This window comes from Rhinolophus sinicus, linkage group LG02, assembly GCF_036562045.2.
Source record: "Rhinolophus sinicus isolate RSC01 linkage group LG02, ASM3656204v1, whole genome shotgun sequence".
Lineage (NCBI taxonomy): Eukaryota > Metazoa > Chordata > Mammalia > Chiroptera > Rhinolophidae > Rhinolophus > Rhinolophus sinicus.
Window position 1 is genome coordinate 139,727,961 of NC_133752.1, and position 22,590 is coordinate 139,750,550.

The following is a 22,590-nucleotide window of genomic DNA, read 5'->3' on the forward strand; positions in this document are numbered from 1 at the left end:
CAGTGGGGTACAGATGTCAGGGACCCTGTCAGAGCTGGGTAAGGTATTGCCTGATCTGGGAAAAGCAGTTCCATTTTTGCTTCCCCCTCAAGCTTTTGCGGAGAGATCTATTACCAAAGAATTCACACTAATAATCTATGTACTTGCATTTAAAGGGATGTTTACAAATAACAGGCACTCCTGACTTTTGAGCAAAATTAATTCTCAGCAATGATACAACTTAATCCAAAGAAGAAAACATTGCCCACGGCTCTCCGAACAACATACATCCCTGCCGTCAGCTGGGTCTCAGAACACTGGTTGCCCGCTAGTCCACTGGACTCTAGCGACCCGCCTGGTACTAAGCGTGGTCTGAGGAGCATGATGCCCGTGGTGATGAGAAATGGCATCTGCTCATAGGCCCCTTCCATACTGTTTAGAGGGCTGTTTTCCATCACCACGGGGAACAATGTGAGGTCAGGGACAGCTTGTTCATCTTTATCTCTAGTCTCTAGCTCAGTGCCTGAAATGTAGCAGATCATCACGAAAGTTCACTGAATGAAAGGTGGAAGATGGAATCATCCTCCTTGCAAATCGACAGATGCCAAACAAATATTCAGCACACACTAACAACGTGTGATTTCTCTGCTGACAGTCACCCTGAGCTCTGCCATTTTCTTCCGGGTGCCCTAGCTCACGACTCACTTTTAGACCCTTTCTAGAAACTATCCTCATTCTGCTTGGTATTTTTCTGGATCAAGGCCCTCCCATCAGGGAGTAAAAGCCTATGTAAAACCACACACACACACACACACACACACACACACACACACACACACATAGCTTCTAAAAACATGTGTTTTCAGTGAAAGACAGTTGATCCTGTTTTCAATTTTGGCCAAGATGACGCTATCATTTAAGGGATAAATGGCAGTTATCTTTTACTTAGGCTTTTACTCCTAACCTCATCAGTAGAAGGTTTCAGGCAAGTAAGAAATACTTAAATAAGCAAAAATGAAGTTAAAACCACAGAGATGATCAGAAACAGCAATTATGATTCAGTGGTTATCAAGCTCCACATCTTATACCAAGTCTTAAAAGAATTTGACACTTGCCTATAAGGGTTTGATCAATGATTCACATGACCTGGATTCTGCTGCAGTCATTGGTACTATAGGAAATTCAGGGTGGGAGTGGGAGGAACATGATTTTTCTACCCTCAGTAGTAGGTATAACAATATCTTATTTCCATCAATTACCTAAGCAATGAAAACTGTCTCAAATGTTTGCCTAAAATCTTGTTCATTACTGTTGAAAATATCCTGTGTAAGGAATATATTTTTGGAACAGTTTCTGAAATACTTCCTAGTAAACTTGGTGGAAGATTTTAAGTGGTGCTAGGAAAATTTATATGGGGCTTTCAGTTCATTAAACATTATTACAAATTAATTAAGGAATCATAGGCTTCTCTCTTTTCCATTACTTTCAGGGTGCTAAATCTACTACAACTTAAGAAACTCATTTTATATGTGAGATTTTAGTCATAGCAGAAGTGACATGGTTATGAAAACTCTATTTTCTGCACCAAATGGTCTGAAAATGGGGCAAACTACTTAAAACTAAGACTGTGCTAAAAATACAAAAGGCATAATTGCTCTAGTTATGCAATTCGTTTTCCTTTTCTTAGGCTATGTATAGATGAAGGGAAGAAAGAAGATCTTTAAGAAAAGAGGAATTCAATCGTTGGGGAATTACTCCAGAGGCTAGCTTTGAAAGAAAGGAGCAACAGGAATGACCCCTAAACTGAAATCCCTATGGCGATGGTTAAAAGTAAATTTTAAGAAAGTGGACAAGACTGTGTAACATTAGATTGGAAAGAGTTTGGAAAATGTTTACACCGTGTTTCCCTGAAAATAAGACCTAGTCGGACAATCAGCTCTAATGCATCTTTTGGAGAAAAAATTAATATAAGACCCAGTCATATAATATATAATATAATACCAGGTCTTACATTAATTTTTGCTCCAAAAGACGCATTAGAGCTGACTGTGCGGCTAAGTATTATTTTCGGGAAAAGCACGGTAGTGAGAAAGGTATCAACGATCATTTCGATTTAGGTTGCTTTTATAGTGTTGCCTTTTAAAGTAATGTTTATTAATGTTTCAAAAAAAAGTTGTACTTTTAAGTAAGAAAAAGAAAACAAAGAACTGGGAATAAAGTTGTGTGAGCAGTAGGCCCTGCTCTAATTCTGTGGACACAACACACGGTAGACACTAATAAACCTTTGTTGACTGGCTGACTGGAAGTTGGAATCATGAGTGACGCAAGCCTGCAGTATAATGAAACTGAAAGCTCGTTTTAAAAGGTTCACCAGGCAAATGTAAAGTTATGAAGTGACAATGAATGTCACAATCCATTATGAATCTGCAACAACCACAAATTTAAGTCCTTCTCAAACCTTTTCTTTCAACTTTTCCTGCTTACGAGTATACTGAGGTCATTTCACAAATGCTTACTGCTGTCTTTTCCTGAAGGCAGGCGCTGCCAACTCAAGGGCCAAGCAGGTCATGAAAATAAGGCATGTGGGCTGAGTGGGGAGCTCAGCAAACAGGACGCACATGCGCTATGTCTAAGCGAAGTATCCACTGCGCAGCTCACGTAGGTTATTACCCTGCAGAAATGTAGGACTAGTATAATAAGGCTTTCTAATTTCTCAGAAGCTGAAAATCGGTATTTTTATTCAAAACTTGCAATTTTTAAATGACAGCAACTCATTTTTAAAAATCAAGCACTGTAGAGCAAACAAAATGAATCGTGGCCAGATATGCTCTGTGGGCTCTTAGCATGGAAACTCCCTTCTTAGCTTCCTATAGTTTCAGATCATATGAGTGCCCATTATTTATAGTTGTTTAAGATTTGGTGAAAAGGCTCCTGTTCTACTAGCTGCACTGTCCATGCTTTTGAAAACTTGGATGAAATTCTCTCAACTTTGATCATGTTTTCTGGGCAGTCATAATTTTGTTAATTGAAGTCTTTCCAGTAAAATTTAGACTTTATGAGTATGAATGTTTGTTCAGAGGCAGAGAATTATATACAATTACATATATTTCTTTATTTGTATATTTTGGTTTGATACCCATGTGTCAATTTCCTGTCCTATCAATGCAAGATTGGAGGCAAATTCTTTATCTACAGTAAAGTGCTACACAGGACTCCAAATCAGCAATGAGAGCTACGTTGTTCCCAAGTTACATATCTTACTTTTCACATTATATAAATGACTTGTTCTAGTCTGGCTCTCACGCTAGACAGATGTGAACTGTGACTTATTCATCTCTGTACTCTCCACACCTGGCAAAATATGTGGAATGTAGAAGTCGCTCAACAAATATTTATTGTACCGAAATGAACTGACCCACAGTGTAAAACTCCTTAGGTTGACTCTCAAGGCCTCTCCTCACGTGATTTCAGCTTCACGTTGGGCTCATCCCCAAGGAAAACTTGGGTGATAACCACACTGCCCTGGGAAACCAAGGTTCTCCCAGGGTACTTAAAATATACTGAAACATCTGTTCCTTCTTCCATATCTGGAAATCTACTGATTGTCAAAAATTCAACTTAAGGGGCCGGCCCAGTGGCTCCGGCAGTTAGAGCTCCATGCTCCTAACTCCAAAGGCTGCCGGTTCGATTCCCACATGGGCCAGTGGGCTCTAAACCACAAGGTTGCCAGTTCAAGTCCTTGAGTCCCGCAAGGGATGGTGGGCAGCGCCCCCTGCAACTAAGATTGAACACGGCACCTTGAGCTGAGCTGCCTCCCGGATGGTTCAGTTGGTTGGAAAGCGTACTCTCAACCACAAGGTTGCTGGTTCAACTCCCGGAAGGGGTGGTGGACTGTGCCCCCTGCAACTAGAAAACGGTAACCGGACCTGGAGCTGAGCTGCACCCTCCACAACTAAGACTGCAAGGACAACAACTTGACTTGGAAGAAAAGGCCTGGAAGCACATACTGTTCCCCAATAAAGTCCTGTTCCCCTTCCCCAATAAAAAAATCTTAAAAAAAAAAAAGAAAAAAAAAAATTCAACCTAAATCTTATTTTCATTGGGAATCCCATTCCACTACCGTGAATTTGTCTGATAGTCAGTAAGTTATAAACTACTAGTTATACTCACAAGAACTATCAGGACCATCCAATTCATTTGTTTCTATAGTGAATTAAAAAAAACAAACCCTCAGAAAGTGTTGCCTGCCTCTATCAGTTTATAAGGACATTGTGTTCTTCCAAATTGTGCCCAAAGAGACATACATTCAAGTTATAAACTCAGAGGCTTGCGGAGGCCAGACAGGTAACATAAATGGACTAGTCCAATGTAAGAAAATCGGGAGTTTAACAATTATGGCAAAGGGAGATCAAATAACTCAGCTCTTCCCTTGATGAGGCAATGCAGGGCCAGAGTTGCTAGTCTGCCCTGTTTTCAACTGGCCAAAACTGTGGGAGCCAAATGAAACAGGTCTGTGGGCTGTTCTGACCTTGTGTATAACAACTTTCCTAGAGTTTAGGGAATGTTTTCAAATAAAACAGCAGGAGGACATAAATGGAAAAAAAAAACTGGAAGTCACTAGACATAGAAACCATAGATCTAATAATAGGATCCAATAAACTGAATTAGATGAGTATTTTGTAATGCCTCAGCAAAACCCTAATGCCTAGGCTCTGAAACATCCCAAGTTCAGAGAGCAACAGCTTTCCTTTGGAAAGCCTCACTTGTGGTACTTTACACAGAGACTGAATGAAGTCTTAATCACATTGGTTGCATCTTAAATGCGCATGTTCGAATAAGGGGTGGTTTGGTTCTTCTAGGAAGAATAGAAGCCACAAAATTGCAATGAGTGTTGACCAAATGTAGACACACATCACTCTTTCTTAATAAAAGCAAATACACATGCACATGGCTCAAAGTATCCCAGTAGGATTGAAATAAGAGTACTCAAGTGAATTTTCATAGTTCATTTTTTCAAAGTGAATTGTTGTTGTTGTTTTCTGTCCTACATTCCTTACTTTTGGGAATTGTTTGTCTCTAGAAATACATATTTCCGTTGGGGCTGTCAATCAAAGGGTTCTAGGAACGGGCACAATATCTAGGCAGACCAAGGAGAGAATCCCATTTCCTGGATGTAGTGGGTGGTCCAGAAGTACGCATGCCTTAAGTCAGGCCGAGGAAGGGTCCTACTTCAGAGATAAGGATGCTGGAACGGGGTGAGATGGGAAGCCATAGGGACCATGTAGTCCTGGTTCTCACAATACTGGCAGGGAGGGTGCGGGGGACTCCTACCAACACACATGAAGACATCACTTCAAAGTGATGAAAGGAGACAAGAGATGCATGATGAAATCTAATCACGATAAGATCTAATCATGACTGAGGCTCCTGCAAACTTGTTCAATAAGTAAACTTTCTAACCTGAGTAAGGTTGATTTGGGTTCCTGTAAATTATAACCGAGAGCCATGACTAACACAAGAAACATCTGTGGTTCATATTTTTACTTAAGGAGAATGTGGATCCAATTAAATTAATTTCAAAAAAAGACAGCTGAATTGTACAACTGCTTTCTGGCTCAACATATATTTATAATTCACATTTCATGTTCTATCCATTTAAATCCACTAATGCCAGCAAATAAATAGTTTTCTATTCTCATTTGACTATTATTTTCAAATGATATTTTTACTAATTATACCAGTAATGCCATGTTCAGTCCCAAAAATCTGTAGACTACAAGAAAAAGCATATAAAAGTACTAATTTCAAAAGTTAAGATTCAATTAACATGTCAGTCAAAAATTTCATTCTACACATTACTGTATATTCTTAGGCACATATGTTGAGTTTAATAATCTCTTGGAACTATTTTTAATGTGAATGACAAATTTAAGGATAAAAGGTGTGTTTCCATGTGTATGCAGTGAATCCCTGATAAAGTATTCATCAGTGGTAGAACACAGAATCTGCATTTATCCTTTACAAAGACGAGTTTAGGAACCCTAGTTTAGCTAAAAATGCTTGATGAGGAGATTGCATTTAGAATTGTTAAATATGCCTTGGTCATTTGAAAACGTCTCCCAGTTGACATCAGAATTCAGATTACTCATGGGGCAGAGAGCATGCTCACCTCCTCGTTCTCGATTTTGAGCGTGGCCAGTCGGGATTGTAGCTGCTGGTACCTGAGCATGAGCTCCGCCTGGACCGGCTGCTGAGCGCTGACCTGACACACCTGAGGGGGAATTAGAAGCCACAGTTACAGCAGGGCACCAGCAAGCCAGCCTCCAAATGCATGCTTCCCCTATTTAAATGCTGCATGAATTAGGCTGATGCCCTCAAGATTCCAACTACATATTTACTTTTAACAGCCGCCTCAAAACTTCAGTTTTAAATACGGACCAGTTACGTCAGTGGCAAGGGCAGAATGCAGCTGCTTGGCCCGGATATGACTGGGAAGAGAGCAGCTGCAGGAAGCATCATTCTAAGAACGGGGCAGTTGCTGGAGACAGGGTTCTGAAGCTGATGTCTCACTCGTGAATTCTTAATGACTATCGGGCAGAGGACAGAGTACGACGGATGATCCAAATGGACCAGGCAGGCAAAACTAGGGCAGGCAACAGAACCTACTGGCTACAGCTAGCCGGGTGACTGTGGTAAGTTACCAAACCTCAGTTTCCTTCTGTGTAAAATGAGGGTAATAAGACTTCCTATGCCATAAGGCTGTTGTAAAGATGAAATGAGATAATGAACATTAAGCACTTAGAACATGACCTGGCACATAGTAAAACCTCAAAAAAATGTGAATAACTATTGGCTGGTCTTATCAATACCAGCCAAATCACGTGATTCACCATGAACTTGAAGAGGCCACTTATCTTGGGCTTTGGTAGAAAGATATTTTGGCCACGATCCAAATTATGGAGTAGGTCAAAATTGGAACCTTTTAATAATATTAAAATTGTTCCAGAAATGAATAATTTCTTCTCGTCTTCCTTGTCATAGATATGCTCTTGGTAGATGGGACTTTTCTTTTATGGAGTCTCCAAAACATCATGGAGATTATTATTGCTCCCTGGCAGTACGGGCCATAAAAAAGGGGCAACAGATTCACTTTATTAAAATAATAATAGTAAAAACCAAAAAGATAAAAACTATTAACTCAAATGAAGTGACTTGTCTGTGATATTTTATCATTCTATGCTTAACATATCCATAACCTAAAAATTAAAACAGCAACCACTTGGTTTTGGAGAAACGTAATTCTGGGTGGCATAAGCCATGTGCCTGTCAAATTCACATGCTACTGGTATGTGATTAGAAATGCTAACCATTACTAATCAAGTAATTCACTCTATCAAATCAAGCAAAAATAAAATTAGGTTAGAAATACAGCAGGTGCACACATATATACCTTATAAGTTGTAATATTAGGTGTTTCAGAAAAAATCATGGCATTAAAGAAATCTACCACGAATATTACATCTATTTTTAAAAACATACCGTCAGAACAATAAGCTAAAATCAAATTTTTAACCTGCGAGTATTGTTCTGCATAGCTGGACACCAAGTCCTACATAGTGTGCTCCATTAATTGGCTCTTCTTGTTTTCCCTTGTTTGCAGATAACAAAATATATCACTGTAACTCATAAACGGCTTAAGTGGATTTATTTCCCTTGGTAAAATAGGATAGAAAGGTAAACTGAAATAAAGATATATCATTTCTATGTTCCTTTTACTGTTTGGATTCAACTAGAATCTTAAATGTTTTGCTTTTTTTTTTTTTCCTCTCTCCCATTTACAATCATTTTTCTTTATGGGAATCTTTATATCAGGATTCAAGAAGTCTTCAGATTGATTTCATTAGCAAAATACTTTGTTCTGAACTTAAACTTGAATGTCTTGAGATGGAGGAAGAAGTCTCTATCCTAGGACAGTTTAGTGCTTACACCCAGCTGAGTTTGAACCTAAATTTGTTTGGCCTCTGTAGACGTCTGAGTGTTTGATCCTTGCTTTAAAAAGTGGTGGCAATGGCTGATCCTAGCAAAATACTATGCTAAGATACCATGTAAAGGAAGGAAAGAGAAGATACCTGGGAATTCTTACAACTGTTGGGTTACAGCAGGTGAACAGTAATGTTAAGTTTTAAAATAATTTGTTTTAAAATAATTACTGACCTCATCACCCATGTGAGACTGAAATTCAAACTTCATCGGTGGACAGAAGGCAACGGGGTACATCTCCATGAATCTCTGCTTATCACTCCTGGGTTCCAAACTGTCAACTGCATTCTCAATAATGTCTAAGCCTTCATGTCTGGAGGTTTCAAGGTTATACTCCGCAGACAGGTATGTTCTTAGGGCTCTGTTCAGACTTGCATGGTAGCCAAGATCACAGCACTTAAAAATTAAAAGAACACCATATACAAAAATTAATTTAAAAAGAATCAAAAACCTATACGTGACAGCTACAACTATAAAATTCTTAAAAGAAAACATAGGAGTACACCTTCATGACCATGTATGAAGAATTGTTTGCTTAGATATGGCATAAAATGCAAAAGCAACAAAAGAAAAAATGAATTGGATTTCATCAAATTTGAAGACTTTTGTGCCTCAAAGGGCACTATCGAGTAAAAAGATAATCCACAGAATGGGAAAATTTTTCTGCAAATCATGTATCTTATAAAGAATTTGTATCTAGACTATATAAAGAACTCTTACAACTCAATAATAAAAAGACAAATAGCCCAATTAAAAATGAGCAACGGAACTGAATAGACATTTCTCAAAAAAAGATATACAAATGGTCACAAGCATATGAAATGATGCTCAACATTAGTCTTCAGAGAAATGCCAGTCAAAACCACAATGAGATACCACTTCACATTCATTAGGATGGCTATAATAAAAAATAACAAGTACTGGGGAGGATGTGGAAAAATTGGAACCCTTCTATACTGCTGATGGGAATGTAAAATGGTGCAGCCACTTTGGAAGAGTTTGGCAGTTCGTCAAAAGATGAAACACAGAGTTAACATATGACTCAGCAATTCCATTCCTGGGTATGTACACAAGAGAAATAAAAACACTGTCATACAAAAACTTGTATGTGACTGTTTATAGCAGCATTATTAAGAATAGCTGAAGAGTAGAAACAACCTAAATGTTAATCAACAAAGTGAAATATTACTCAGCCACAGAAAGGAATGACGTACTGACACGTACTACAACGTGGATCAACCCTAAAACATTAGGCAAAGTGAAAGAACCCAGTTACAAGAGACCACACATTGTATGATTCCCTTTACATGAAATGTCCACAACAGGCAAATCTGTAGCGACAGATGTGACGGTGAACGGGTGCAGGATTTCTTTTTGGAGTAATCAAACTGTTTTAAAATCGATTGTGGTGATGAATATACATCTCTGTGAATACTCTCAAAGTCAGTCATAGATTTTTAATGAGCAAACTGCATGGTTTATGAACAACACCTCAACAAAACTTAAAAAATAAAGGCAAAGAGTGAAAGGAAATAACGAAAAAATAGTATTCAAGTTTGTTCATGGATACTGAGATTAATACACTGATTTATTGAAATCCTTTGAGGACGTAAACACACTAACTATAATATTTTAGATTTGCATTAACTTACTTAAGATTCAGTAATACTGTGTACTCTTTCAGAAATAAGAACAGGTTTGTATCTGCCATAATAGTCTGAGAATGCCTTCTTTCTTATCCTAGAATAAAATCTTAAATGAGAAGTGATTGCCAAAGTCCCTTTTGGAGATAGAATTTTGTTTTGTATTCCTAGGAATAAAAGGGCTTTGGGATTCTCGAATCTTCACTACCTTTAATTTGTATTTATATTTATTTTTCCATATTGCATTTTAAGAGAATATAACTTAAAAATATATAGCTCTGGATATAGGTCAGTCATAAATTACCAACAGGATTTTACATTTGTACATAAAAACAGTATCAATCTTTTAAAGAGGAAACAAGTGGTTTTAAAGGTACAAAACCCGGTCATCCCTATATAGTTCTAACGAAGTTCAATCAGTTCAATTTGATTCAACTCAACTCAATGCAACAATTGGCCATCTATTAAGTGCCAGGGAATTCACTAGGCTCCAGGAATATGAAGTTTGGAACACAGTAAAATATAATCTCCATTCTTTAAGAATTCAAATATAAGCTGTTCATTAGTTTGCATCTAAAAGAGTAGGAGAGAGGCACAAAGGAAGCAAATTTGTACAAAGGATGTATCCACCAGGGCACGAACCATCAGATCTGCCTTTATGAAGGTATGGATTTAATCACTGACCTGCCCTCAGAAGTGCCAACATATTTCATTCGACTCTCACCCTCCAATTCCAGAATTATTAAATTTGGAATTTTTAAAGATGTTCTAAAATCTTACTACTCAAAATGTGGCCTGTGGGCCAGTGGCATCAAATCACTGGCAGCTTGTTAGAAATGCAGAATCTTGGGGGGAAAAAATGCAGAATCTTGGGCCCTACCTCTCAGCTATTCAATTAGAATCTGAAGTTAAAAAAAAAAATAAAATCCACAAACAAGAGAATTGACTTGATTAAAGATTACTCTGTTTAAAAAAGTGGCAAGTAGCTGCCACATCACAATTACAAATTCAGTTGTGAAATGCAGCAGTCTCATTATTAATACATCTCCCATGGAATCAGCTGCACTCAAATACAGAGAATGATTTTCAGTTAATTAAACAATTCTAGTCTCAGATGAGTCTTGCTCCTCAAAATCCATAAAGATTCTGTGCAGCAGTTTTATACACATCAGAGGGGCTGAAAAATTATTCTCTTTCAATAACACCTCATCTTATAAAAACGTGAATCTGAAAAGAAATGGCCTCATTTCTTTGAGACGTATCAGTGCTTCACAACACCCCACTATTCTGCAAGACAGATTCAACCTGATTATAACGAAGTGGATCACACAAGCTGCTTTCTGTTATGAGTATTGATCCCAATGGGGCTTAAAATTGATACTGAGAGAAAAGAGACAGCCCAGAGAAAAGCACCGCACCCCACCAAAAAATTTTTATAAAATCCAAGTCTCTTTTGAACTTAAAAGAGACAGCAAGAAAAGAGGAAGAACGAAGGAAAAAGGGGAAGAAAAAGAAAGAAATCCAACCCAAACTACCCAATTGAATTAGAGCTCTGAAAATTACATACTAAGTTTTCATTATTCCCGGTTTACTCCTCAAATTTCTAAGTGTGGCTTCTTTGGGGAGTAAATGTCAAGATTATGAAAGTACCAGTGCATGTTTCCACACCCAGGTCAGCCAGGCAGATTTAGTAGGTGTGGACCCAGTAAGAGACCCTTGATTTTACTGTGGTTTCCTAACAGGTTGGGGAGAAGCATGTACGCGGCTTAATCACTGATCCAGGGGCCTCCCTAGGTGTCTTCTGGACTTTGCTACACTTAGGTTTCTGTGATGAGGTTTAATGGAAAGTTTCCTTCTCTGACCCCTATGGTTCTTATCAGTCTGTAAGGTCAGTTAATTGGCATGATTTTGTCACTACTGATATGCAACATTTTCTCTGCTCTAGGTTTTTCAAGCATTCTGAACATTAAAAGAAACAAGAAACAGGAAAAACTCTTATTCAAGGTCTCCTGAAACACAAGGCCCATCACAGAATCATCTTTTTTTCTAAACTGGAAGCTAAAACGACACTGGATATGTTAAGATTCAAGATACTTGGTTTAAAAGGCCTAAAGTAATTCTAAGGAGCTCATGAATTATTAATGATGACATGAAAAGCCAGCTTCTGCACAAGCAGTTGAGTTATAGCCCAAGCACGTTTAATGATGAAAACACATAAGAAACCAATAAAATAGTTCATGAAAACAAAACAGTGTTGTTCTGATGGATTAGAAAAACTCTGGCTACATAAAATTATGGATTAAAACTGAGGAAGGAAAGACTATCAGAAGCAGAAGGATGTATTGTTTTTTTTTTTTTTACTATCCCAAGAGCTGCCTACATAGATTCCACTAGGTATTAGTCAAAATCACCACAGTAGGTTAATATTCTTAGGCGAAAGGGTTGCAAATAGTATGAGACATGAAGATGAAATCCAGGTATTAATGACTGTGATAAATGCTTCATCTTGTCCCAAAGGCTGAGAGTTCGGCTGAAGTATACGTGGTTTGTATAACGTCAGGTATAACTGGATCACGGTTGTTCAGGGAGATAACATTTTTTTTGCATGACATGAGAAGCCTTAGTGGGGTTAAAGCATGGTCCTCGATGGGAGTTACCATGATGGAACTCCATGGAAAACAAGTCCTACGGACATGTTTCCAGAACAGTAAGAGCCACTGTCATTCGCAGGCAGTCCTGGCAGTGCCTTGAGGACAGCTACAAACTCCTATGTGACTCCAGAATTAAGCAGTTGTCATGAGAATGGAAGGAACTCTTCTGCAGAATTATTCTGCCTTGAGTTCTAACTATTCTACCTTCATTCCTGCCTCCGTCTGAGAGGCTTCCATGATCCTTAGTCCTGGGCCCATCTCTGGCTTGTAGTAAGCTTGACTCTGACAATTCCACAGCCACGGCTATTGGGTAAAGACTTGGTCTACCTCTTATTTTGAGTCTTTCTCAAAGACAGTGCAACCCAAGCAAACTGAATTGCAAAAACAGCTTTTATGTGATCATGGGTAGCTTTCAAAGAACCAGAAATGGATAAGTTCAGAACGTTTACTTTAGATGTCAAGTGAAGAAAGTTAATTTCTTCTGAATATATCCTTGTCTTTCACTATTTCTCCTTCTAGCTGCTATTCAGCACTTCATCCTAGAAACTACAAACACGTTTTGTCAAAGACAGGCATCTCGCAGGACGGAACTAAATTTCCACAGGCAACTTTTACACACCTACTTTCATGTCTGAGTTTCGGATGGTCCAGTAAAGAGCTGACAATCTAATTCTTGTTGCTGCTTTAACAACTGTTAGCAAAACTTGTCTTGAGTTTCTCTTGAGCAACAAAAAGGTCAAAATGGTATATCTATGTATGACAGGAATGGATACAAAGTGGGAAACAGGAGAAGAACGGAGGTTGCATACGCCTGAGCCAATGAGTGGGCTGAATAACAACCATTTGTTGCCGAATACATCTCCCACTTACACCGGCAATCATTTCTTTCAGAGGAGCCGCTAGCATAGACTAATTTTTCCTGGGGCCAAATCTCTGTAACTACCTTGAGTCAAATCACAAGAGAGGAGAGAGAATAAAGCAAGCCCAAATAAACACAGGGCAGGTGGTAAATGCTATGGAGAGAATTCAGGAATAGGAGTGCTGGGGAGAAGGGGTGCTGCTTTCTTATGTAGTGCAGCTGGGTGCAACATGAATGAAAAGAAGGAATTAGTCTTGTAAAGTGCTGGAAAAAAGAGTATTCTACACAAAAAACCAGAAAGGCTCCAGGCAAGAAAAAGCTTAGTGGGTCTGGGGAACAGCAAGGCCAAAGAACCTGTAAAGGGGGAGGGGAGGAAGTCGTAGCACAAGACAGAGTGGCAGGTGGGCACCAGTTCACATAGGGTCTTGGTGAAGTGTTCAGATTTTATTCTAGGGACAATGGGAGGCCACTGAAGAGTTTTAAATCATGATTGACAGGCCTTACTTATATATTTTAACACTTTAGCTGCTTGGGAAGAGAATGGATTGTTAATTGGAAGGTCTTAGTGGAAGCTGGGAGACATCTTCAGGAAGCCATTGCTTCCTATGTACAGGCAAGAGGTGAAGATGTGTTGCCTAGGAGACAGAGAGTGCAGGTAGTGAGAAAAAGCCAGGTCTGGGGTATTTAGGAGGGAGATAAGACAGGATTTTCCGATACATTTATGTCTCGGGGAATGAGAGGATTGGGTTTTTGACTTGTTCGACTGGGTGGAAAATGGTACCATTTTTTGAGGTGTGAAAAATTGGATAAGAAAAAGTTGTGTGTGTGGAGGAAGAGGATGATAATAGGAGCAAATGGATATATAGAAAAATTGTTTTAAGTGTTTGACGTGTTCAAGACGCCTATTAGGCATCTGGTTAGAGATGCCCAGCAGGCAGATGGAGACACAAATCTGCAGCCCATGAAGATGATCAAGGCTGGTGATAAAAATCTAGGAGGCTTCAGACCGTATTTAAGGCAAGAGACTAAGAGATAGAAAGCCAAAGATCAAGCCTGAGGCGACTTCCAACATTCAACATTCTTGGTCCAGCCAAGAAAAGCAAACACTGAAGATGAGAAAGAGCAGCCTGAGCTGCGGGTGGAAACCAGGTGGGTGCCGTTTCCTTTAACAAAGGCCCACGGTGTCTCCATTGGAAGGAACTCTAAAAGCCGTCTACTTCAGTCCCCCAACTCATTTCAGTTTTTAAATACCCTTTGTATCACAAAGGGATGAAAACACGCACAAATCAGTTTACATGATAACTACACCACCCCAACCCATTGAACGTGCTCCCTCTGTAATCTTCCTAATAAGAGTTCAGGCCTAATGGGGACTACAGTATTACAATTTGGCAGGCTTTCATGGGTAAACCTCAACACCACTACGTTCGTATAGGGGAAAGTACAGCTAATTAAGAAAATCTGAACTCTGAATAAGTTTGTTTTTTGATTAAACACATGTCTCTAGAGACAGCAGGATAAGGCTAAAAGCTTTAGGACAGCTGATTATTTAGAAATGATAAAACAAACATGGCATGTGGTATATGATGTAATCTAATTTCAATCTCATTCTGTATAAATGGCCAACAAAACACATGACAGATTTCTCTATCAAGAAAATTAGCTGGAGTAAGGGGTTATTCTATGGCAATATCCTACTAAAATAGTCACAGAGATTTATCCTTCAGGCTCCAAAGTGACCTGCAAACTTTTATCAGGAGTGACTGGAAACCGTGATGCTGTCCTTTAAGAATGACAAATAGTTTATTATTACTGGGCATGTGCTCTGGGACAAAACACAAACAGAATTTTACTGTTGAGGACTTTGTTTTTCTGAATGACTTTTGAGGGTGGGTAGGTGTGGAACTGGACTGAAGGAGACTATATTACTAGTTCTGCAATCTTAAAACCAGTTGTTTGAAGAATTCCAGATATACAGAGTGGTGAATTTGATCATAGATCACAAATTCCTAGTATTAAGACTTATACTGTCCCCTCTTTTCTCTTTGCAAATCACAATCATTTGAAAATTTCGGCAATTATAAATATTTGTTGCTTGTATGATTTTTATTCTGGCTATAATATATCTTAATTTTTACATAATAATTAGTTACAGTTTTTTTGCACTGAATTTTTGGGACATTAATGATCACAGATGTGAAATTTATTATTTATAAAACTATAACCTATTTTCCCCTATAATTATAGCTTTATTCTCCCAAACCAATTAAACTTCCTTTCACCAATGTTTGCAATATACTGGGGGTGCCAAAAAAATGTATACAAGTGGACACTTTGGTCAACGTTGCTCAAGCAGTAGTTCTCCGTAATCAGAAATGTCTGGATGCTGACGGTAACCACTTTGAGCACCTCTTGTAATCACAGAAGTCAAACGTGACTTGTATTCATCTTTTGTTGTTCCTATATATTGAGGATTCCAATTTTAATAGTTTTTTTGTTTCTTAAATGTGTATACATTTTTTTTTTTACTTCCTCTGTACTTCTTACAATTCATACTGATTCTCTAGAATGACACAATAAATATCCTCACTGTGAAATTAACTGTTCCACTTCCCACCTATTCCGAATTAAGTAAGAGATTATTACTCTATAAACTAAAATTGACTTAGGACTTTCTTCAGAGACAGAGGAGAAACCATCTTAATAGGCAACTGCTTAAGGGACAGTCTGGATTAACTAACATTCAGTTCATTCTGTAAAACAGACGTCAACAAGCCTGTGAGCCAAGTGGAGCCCATGGCCTGATATGGTAAATGAAGTCTAAGTGCAACACAACCACATCCATTTGCTTCCTTATTACCTAAGGCTGCTTTTGCACTCGAATTGAATAGGGACAGAAACCATAAGGCTTACAAAGCTTAAAATATTTACTGTCTGGCCCCTGAAAGAGAAAGTTTGTCATCAACCTGTGCTCTAAGGCATACTGACCAAAGTCAGTACACTGCAAACACACACACAGCTAATAGATGCTTATAATACTTCTGTACGTTTCTGGTCCAACATTTCTGCTCTGTATGCTTCCAAGAGTCGACTGTACAATATTTGTGCCATTTATATTATAATCTAATTATAATATATTTAATTAATGTAAATAAGCTGATAAAATAAGTGAGAAAGGAGTTGTTGGAAAGATTTAAGAGTAAACAAAATTGCTATAAATTAGGCAAAGGTATGCGAATTATGCAATATTGTGAAAAACAATGTAAATATCCAGAGTATTTTTTTCTTCTACATTAAAGAACTCAAAAGTAGAAATCACAGACAATACACAATGGATGTTGTCTGTGTACATGAAGACCACTCAGAACTCCACACAAAAAGATAAATCATAACACGAAAAGATTGGCAAGTGCAAGTACATTGGTATGCTTTAGATTAAAATATTTAAGTCATGTTTTTATCATTTTATATAGCTCTCTGCGTTTTCTTTTTTTAATATAAAATACGCCATAATTACAGATAAGTGCAAAACATATAGGCTCCTTTTAAATAAATAAAATATTGCTGATACTCCAGAAGTTCTCTAAATTCCCCCTCCTCAGTCACAACCCCTACCCTTCTCTCTAGAGATAACTCAGTATCTGGAGTACCCAAAACTGCCTAAACCTTGTTTGTACACTATATTAAAATATTTCCAGCAGAAATAAAAGAGCAACTGAGCCATCATTTTCTTCATTATGTTACTTACCCTCACTATCAATGAACGTTAGAGGTCTGAAATCTAATATTTTTAATTTGGACTTTATCAAGTTACTTAGTTTATAAAAGTGTTTTCAGTGGTAGAGTTTATCATAAAATTAATTTGTTGATCACAATAAGTCACAATGAAGAATTAAGATTTATTAGAAACAAATTCCAGTAGAAATCCAATAACTGTTCTTTAAAAATACAGTGTTTCTATATTATAGCCATTTCTGAGTGGGGGAGGAAGGAGGGAGAAGGAAAGGGAGAGGGAAGAAGAGAGGGGGAGAGTGAGAGTGACAGAGGGAGAGAGAGAGAGAACCTTACTAATTCAAACTAACATTGATAGGTAAAGATGAAGTATACCTAAAATGGATAAAAACTGGAATTATTAAATATTTTTTAAAAACCATTAGATCACCTCCAAATATACAGAAAAAAATTGAACTAGTCTATCCAAGTGTTGAATTATTAAAGTTTTTATACCTGTAGTAATTACCAAAAAAGGATTCTACTAAATAGAATGTCAACTCTGTGTGTGTGTGTGTGTGTGTGTGTGTGTGTGTGTGTGTGTGTGTGTGTGTAAATAAACTGATTAGTCTGAAGTGCCTGGAAATATTTTTAAATTCTTCTTCTTAATTTACATGATTAATTTGTACTCTAAGGAAGTATTTTGCTATCTTCATAGCTCAGACACTGCTGAGTTCCAATTTAGTAAGATCCAAATTCAAGAGGTTTTAGAATACCCATAGTTTGTTGCAAGAGGGAAAAACTTAACTATATAATGGAGTAATGAGTCACACATCACTCTAAGCCAGTGATGAATTTTAGCATCACTATTGGTGGGTTAAACAGATGTATCACCTATGATGTATTCTGGTACAAAGTGCTTAATTTGAATTCATGAAATCTTTATACAACTTTGCTTTGTAGGAAATATGGGGGACTGAGAAACAGGCTAAATGACACCACAACTAATAATGAGCTAAACTCAGACGCTGAGATGTTCTGAGAAACAACTGTCCATGTTTTTCAATAAGAGACTTTGCCAGATAAAAAAAAGACTGAAGGGGACACATCACCCCGTATGATCCTAAATTGGGTCTAGTTTAGACACACCAGCTATGAAACATTTTTTGGGGTCATAAATGGGAATACACTCTGGTAATTAGATAACATTTTTATGAAATGGAAAGATGGAGATCAATGACTGAAAAAAAGTACATTAACAAGTTATTTGTAAAACAAGATTTCATATTCTTCTGATATAAAAATGTATGTGTAGACACAGAGAAAAAGTCTATATTTTAAGTGATGAACTTGGGGGGAAGAATGTGATCACTTTAATTTTGCTTATAGTATTTTCTAGTTTTCTACAATGCATATGAATTGCTTCTTAAAAGACTAGTTTTAAAATATAAATTCTATGGAAAATTATATGACTTAATTTTTTTATATCAATAGATCCATTCATCATGGTCTATCACAGAAAATTTATGAGACAGGTATCGCCATGAATAGAAACCAAGGGAAACTAGAGGTGTAGATAAAAAAGGTCTCAACTTGAACTCTGATTATTTATTTATTTATTTATTTTGTTATTATTATTTTTTTAAATTTTATTTTATTAAATTTATTGGGGTGACAATTATTAGTAAAATTACATAGATTTTCAGGTGTACAATTCTGTATTACATCATCTATAAATCCCATTGTGTGTTCATCACCCAGAGTCAGTTCTCCTTCCATCACCATATATTCGATCCCCCTTAAACTCTGATTATTTATAATGCTTTAATTTAATCAAGACACATTTAGTATCTTCCATGTCATTTCACATATAAAATGCTATGCATTAAAAATTTGTCTTGATAGAACTACTGCTTCCTTTCTCACTAGAGGCGTAACAATTCTTCTCATAACTATTAGCTAGCTCAGTGTAAAGATATTTTGCTAAATAAACTCACAAAGCATAAAGGATTCCAGATGCCTTTGCATAACAATCAGTTTGTTTCTTTTTCACCAGGAAGGGTCAAGCTTAATGGTTTTTGGGATCACCACTATCTATGCAAATTGGATTCCTACAAAATAAGCAGCCATTTTAGAATGCACATATTCACATTTGAGTGCCTTAAAAGTCAACGAATGAATAATTTTCACTAAGAGTATTCAATTTCAGTTGAATATGACAATGAACCAATTTCATATAATTTCTTTTAAAATTCATATCTAAGTTGTATTACTTGAGAATTATTTATAATTTTAAATTTAAGTCTGATATTTTAAAAGTTCAACTTCTTTTAAAATTGAAAATTACTTGGTATGTTTAACTGTTACTTATTTATGTCAAAGTTAATTAGATCTGGAAGTTAAATTGCCTAGGTTGAAACCTATCATTTATTACCTGTGTAACCTTCGGCAAGTTATCTACTTAAGCTTCAGTTCCTTTAATCTATAAAATGGAGAAAATAGTATTTGCCTTACGTGGTTACGATGATTAGGTAAGATTATGCTGAGAAACCTGTCTGTTACATAGTAAGAGCTCAGTATCCCTGACAGAGATGGCGACTCTCATGTCATCCTGACACGCTATTCCTGTCCTATATGCCCCAGTGATATTAGAGCTGCTACTCTACATCTCCACGTAGATGCCCAACAGGTACCTCGATCGTACTAGATAGAACTACTGCTTCCTGACCTCCAATTTCAGTAAATGGCACCATCACTAACCTGGTTACTCGGGATCTGAACCTAGGAATCATTTTTATCCTGCTTTTCACCCATTATTTCAAATTTCTATGTGCACTATCTTTAGTATATTTTGAATCCAATCCCTTCTCATGGTGTAGCACGACCATGCCAGGCCAAGCCAGCATCATCTCTAGACTGGACAACTGCAAAGACTCTAGAGTAGCTCAGTTTTCACTCTTGACCTCCTCACCTACCTCAGTCTATTTCCCACCCAGGTGCCAGAGTGAATTTTTAAAATGTAAACCAGGTGATGTCACTTCCTGCTGAGCACAAAATCAAAACCCCATTCCCTGTCGAAAAGACCCTACCTAGGTGATTGGGCTTCCACTTACATTCTTCTCCGACTAGCACTTTCCTCCCCTCCCTCTCAGCTCTAGCCATACTGGCCTCCTTTGCTATTCCTTGAACATTGTGAGCTTGCCAAACACACCTCTGCCTCCACACTAGCCTTACCAGCCTTCTGTATGAGATTCCTTCCCCAGGTAGCCATATGGCTCTCCAGCTCAATTCTCCGCTCAAGTATCAGGCTTTTCCTGAGCCTATCATCAAAAGCAGCCCTCCCATAGGACTGTTTTATTTTTATTCATAACACTGTCATTACTGTGTGTGTGTGTGTGTGTGTGTGTGAGTAAATTCATTTATAATCTGACTGCTCAACAAGCACATAAACTCCATGAAGACGGGGACTTTGTTTTGCTCACTGCTGGATCCCCATTGTCAAGAACAGTACTGGGTACACTGTCCGTGTTAAAGAAACGCTTTTCAATACAGGGAGCGTTCTACTCACGTTAAATTGGGTTGGATTTAGCCAAGTACTCAACCACTATGTAAATAAGCCCTAAAAAAATACACACACACACACACAAGCAAAGTAGCTACATAGAATTAGTTCTTCTATATTCCAATATACTTGGCAGAATCCTTACAGATCTAAGCCTGATAACAAGAGCCATAAAAGTCTTCATCTTTATTCAGGAAATCTAGCAGCAGTTTGGCAGAAAAAAAAAAATCCTTTTATTTCATCAGAGTGCTAGAAGAAAATAAATCTATTTTTTAAGTTTGGGTATTTAAAACAATTAAATGATTAAATACTTGATTGAAATATTTGTCACAAAGGAAAAGAGAAAAAAGTTTTCTCTGGTTTTATTTATTACTAAATGGTTCTGTACAAAGACATTATGATATTATGGGATAAAATTGGTTTTAGACTCAAATAAAAGGAAAAAGTCACATCAGAGTGTTAATGAACTAAAAAATAATTCTATCCTTTAGAAATTCCTTTGTAAAAGTTCCAAACTATGGCTCTAAAATAACAGCTAAATACATGAGACTTAAATTCACCATAGAAATAAAGTTGCTGTAACCCACTATATCTCTAAATTATGAAAGATACTATGAGCCATAGAAAATAATTTTCTAATGTCATAAAACTGTTGAATCCAATTAATACCAAGCAATATATGTGTAAAATTCCAGCAGATAACTCTCTGGACCTCTATTACTTTATCTGTGCTGTTGTTATAACACATCATTTTTTTCTTTATTTACAAATACTGGCATTTTTAGACACAAAATTTTTGTCTACTTCATCTTTGCAGTTTTCTACAGCATCAGCACAATGATTGGGATATTCAGTACACATTTTCTGAATGAAAGAATAAATGATGCTGAGCGTTAAAGGTGGGGAATAATGGCAGTAATCACTGCATAAATGTAATAGTGGATATGTACTTGCAGAGTTCTACATGAGCCCAATTACTGCTTTTCTATACCATAGCCTATGAGAGGAAAGTATAGAGAGTTAGATAAATCTATAAAAGTGGTCCTATTTTGGTTCCCAGTATTTATCATAACTGTAATAAAGCAATCATTTGTGCCATCATTTGCTCAACATTTGTCTTTTCCACTTTAAATTCCAGAGGGTAAGAACTATTGAGGGCTTCTCATAGCCTCAGCATCAATAGTAGGTCCCAATAAATGTGTTTTGAATCAATGAATGCAGTTAGGGTTGTGCCACTGCATAATTTGAAAATGTCTGGGTCCCCTTTCTAGGTGAGTTTGCCAGGCACTCACAGCTTCATAGAACCTAACAACTTGTTTTTCATTGGTTTTAGAATGCACCCTTTTTCACATGCCTCTTACAATTAACAGTGTCTTAGTATCATGTATAGTTTAATTGGCAGCATTTTTTCTGATTGTTACATAAAATAACATTGTTTTAATAAATGACGGTGTCTTAGAATCAGTGAAAATAGTTATTGCTAATTCCATCTTAATACGGAAAATATAAAAACTTCAAGTACTTACGTCAATTAAATCTGAAAGATCATGAATATAATACTTGAAAACTGAGGCATTGGTTGCTTCAAGTGTTAGGAGATATTCATTCCGTGCCTTAATCGACTTTAGCTTATTTTCCGAATATTTTGCTTGTCTCTAGCAATGAAGAAGATCCAGGCATTGGGAAAGACAACAAAGTAATTTTTAAACAAGACAGAGAAATATACATAAATTTTTATTAATCTAAACAATTTATTCTACATCTACAAATGACCTTTGAAGTCCTTGGAGAAAAGTACATTTCAAATCTGATTTAAATAACAAACTAAAATTACCCAGCTACAGGGAATAACAACAATGTATTTGGGCTTTGGGCCCATTTGCAGTGAAATGTCTTTGTTAATATTCAAGTTCTCTACATTGTGTATTGAATACTTGGCATTCACCGCTAAATGATGTCCAGCTGTTATTACATGATTTTTATGTTTCTTAAACATTTTGCATTCCCGTGGGAGGAAATTCATGTCATTTCACGTTAATTTACAATCTGTGTCTATCAGCTATTGCATCAGTGTTCTTAGGCTTGTCACCTCAAATGAGGATAAGTCACTTCAAGTGAGGACAGAAAGACTCTGCCATCTATTTT

At 37.1% G+C, this 22,590-nt stretch overlaps 1 protein-coding gene across 2 annotated transcripts in view; it reads right to left on the minus strand.

The window, feature by feature from the left end:
* The window catches only part of SRGAP1 (SLIT-ROBO Rho GTPase activating protein 1), a 244,840-nt gene that overhangs the window by 58,882 nt on the left and 163,368 nt on the right, over positions 1 to 22,590 (minus strand). For both annotated transcript variants that reach the window (XM_019732457.2, XM_019732456.2), the window contains exons 6-8: positions 21,972 to 22,100; positions 8,194 to 8,415; positions 6,149 to 6,250 (exon numbers count right to left, since the gene is read on the minus strand). In XM_019732457.2, the coding sequence (XP_019588016.1) occupies positions 6,149 to 6,250; positions 8,194 to 8,415; positions 21,972 to 22,100 (453 nt within the window). The remainder of the gene's footprint in view (positions 1 to 6,148; positions 6,251 to 8,193; positions 8,416 to 21,971; positions 22,101 to 22,590) is intronic.